Source organism: Salarias fasciatus, chromosome 1 (assembly GCF_902148845.1).
Source record: "Salarias fasciatus chromosome 1, fSalaFa1.1, whole genome shotgun sequence".
Classification (NCBI taxonomy): Eukaryota; Metazoa; Chordata; class Actinopteri; order Blenniiformes; family Blenniidae; genus Salarias; species Salarias fasciatus.
This window is the reverse complement of record NC_043745.1, coordinates 40,900,826-40,903,325: the sequence shown is the minus strand read 5'-3', so window position 1 is coordinate 40,903,325 and position 2,500 is coordinate 40,900,826. Positions and strand designations below refer to the sequence as shown.

The 2,500-nt window shown below is 56.8% G+C and overlaps 1 protein-coding gene across 3 annotated transcripts in view; it reads right to left on the bottom strand.

Annotated features, from left to right (window-relative positions):
- Nucleotides 1-2,500, bottom strand: part of wdr59 (WD repeat domain 59) — a 20,166-nt gene that overhangs the window by 11,319 nt on the left and 6,347 nt on the right. For all 3 annotated transcript variants that reach the window (XR_003931281.1, XM_030088506.1, XM_030088512.1), the window contains exons 12-16: nt 2,168-2,297; nt 1,976-2,097; nt 844-1,008; nt 391-486; nt 218-322 (exon numbers count right to left, since the gene is read on the bottom strand). Coding sequence is in view for 2 of the 3 variants with exons in the window: in XM_030088506.1 (XP_029944366.1) it covers nt 218-322; nt 391-486; nt 844-1,008; nt 1,976-2,097; nt 2,168-2,297 (618 nt within the window). In the remaining variant the exon portion in view is untranslated. The remainder of the gene's footprint in view (nt 1-217; nt 323-390; nt 487-843; nt 1,009-1,975; nt 2,098-2,167; nt 2,298-2,500) is intronic.

The following is a 2,500-nucleotide window of genomic DNA, read 5'->3' as shown; positions in this document are numbered from 1 at the left end:
CAGAGGGTTGTGTTGGGGTGTAGCAGAGGGTTGTGTTTGGGTGTAGCAGAGGCTTGTGTTGGGGTGTAGGGTTGTGTTGGGGTGTAGCAGAGGGTTGTGTTGGGGTGTAGGGTTGTGTTGGGGTGTAGGGTTGTGTTGGGGTGTAGCAGAGGGTTGTGTTGGGGTGTAGCAGAGGGTTGTGTTGGGGTGTAGCGGTGGGTTCTCCGGGTTCTGTCACCTGGTAGGAGCCGTAGGTGTTGGTGACCCGGGGAAAGGCCTGCAGGGCCGGAGCCACTGGGTTGGAGAGCACGAAGGGCCCCGAGGCCGGACTCTCCTCCTGAGTCTGAGGGGGGACAGCAGAGTCAGGGTCTGGATCAGGGTCTGGACCAGGACCGGGACCGTGTTCCTCACCATGTCAGACTCCAGGCAGGACACTAGCTGCCGGACACACGGTTCCAGGCAGTTCTGGTTTCTCTTCACCTTCTGCAGAGACGTGTCCCTGAGGGTCTGAAACAGACGGTCCGGATGTGGTCTGAGACAACCCAGTCCAGGCTGTCCTCAGTCTGTCCTCAGTCTGCTGAACGATACCGCAACTACAGAGGACCGCCTGAAAATCCAGAGCAGGACTGCAGACAGACTGGACATCCAGAGGACGCACTGGACTGGACACTAAAGACGTAATGGACATGATGGACTGGACGCTACAGGCTGAAGACACAATGGACACGATAGACTATCAGCTACAGACTTAGAACCAATTGTCCCTAACTCGTCAGAGTGAAGACTGAGGGACAGTGAGGACAGACGGAGGGACAGTGAGGACAGACTGGACAGGCCATCTGCTGCTGAGGGACGCTCAGGAACCTTCTGGATCTTGGTCTTCATGGCGGACGGGATGGTCGTCGGGGAGACGAACTGGAAGGTGGGCGGGGCGTTGTTGGGGTACTGGGCGGGGAACTTGACCACCAGCTGAACCTGATGGGGGCCGAAGTGGGCGGAGACAACGCAGCTGTGGTTCAGGGCGTCCATCTGCAGACAGGAAGTGGTCATCGGCCAGAGTCAGTCCAGGAGATGGCGCCGCGATGTCCGTCCTCTAACCGACCCGTCATTAACTAACCATCTCTAACTGACCCATCTCTAATGACCCGTCCCTAACCAACCCGCCTCTAATCGACCCATCTAACTGACCCACCACTAACTAATATCTAACTGACCCATCTACAACTAACCCATCTCTGACCCGGCACTACTAACCATCTCCAGCTGACCCATCTCTAACTGACTTGCAAATAACCAACCCGTCTCTAATTAACCTGTCTCTAATCGACCCGTCTCTAACCGACCCATTCCTAACCCATCCGTCCCTAACTGACCCATCCCTAACCCACCCGTCTCTGACCTGTCCCTAACCGACCCGTCCCTTACCAACCCATACCTAACTGACCCATCAATAACCGACCCGTCTATACTGTTAGCAGTGTTAGCACTGCTAGCATAGGGCTGTGTGTAGAGCTGCTCCCAAAACGGCTTTAATCGTCCAAAAGCTCATTAGTTTCAGCAACATGTCCTCCTGGTCCCTCAGCCTGTCCTCCTCCACAGCCCGGGTCCAGATATGTCATATATGCAGATATATGTTCGGTGAATGCAGCGTGTCTAGATACGTACGTCTAGAAATCTATGTCTATAGATCTATGTCTCCAGAGCTACGGAAGTCACATTGTTGTTTTGACTGCCGAGCCGCGAGGCCCTAGCGGCTTGGCGGTGAAATTCCAGAGGAGGGCGTTCCCTTGACGCAGAAGCAAGATACGTTCAGTAGCGGCGTAGGGCTGCCGCCGTAGGAACGCCGTCGTGGTGACGGGGGAGCATACTGAGGCCTCAACTGACCCCTTCCTAACCGACCCATCTCTAACAGCCCATCCCTAACCAACCCGTCTCTAATGGCCCATCCCTAACCAACCCGTCTCTAACTGACCCGTCCCTAACCGACCGGTCTCACCTCTACGTTGACGTTCCTGATCTGCAGGTTGACCAGGGAGAACTCCTGCTGCAGGGTTTGAGCCAGACCAGAACCTGCTGCAGGGTCCTGAAGACCTGCCGAGCCCAGAGAGGGTTCCAGATCTGCACCCAGAGGTCAGAGGTCAAACTCCAGAGCAGCTGTGAGGAGGCTCTTCAGCAGAGGACGTCTCACCCTGCAGCAGGTCCGCCGAAGGCCCCGTCCCCGTCTGTCCCTCCGGCTCCGGAGACAACAGAGACTTCTCTGACTCCACGGCCAGGGACAGTCCGTCCATCAGGTCCTCCACCACGTCTGAGACGCAGAGCTGCGGGGAGGGTGAGCAGGAGGAGTGAGCAGGGAGCATGAAGAGTGAGCAGGAAGCAGGGAGAGTGAGCAGGAAGCAGGGAGAGTGAGCAGGGAGAGCGAGCAGGAAGCAGGGAGAGTGAGCAGGGAGAGTGAGCAGGAAGCAGGAAGAGTGAGCAGGGAGAGTGAGCAGGAAGCAGGAAGAGTGAGCAGGAAGCAGGGAGA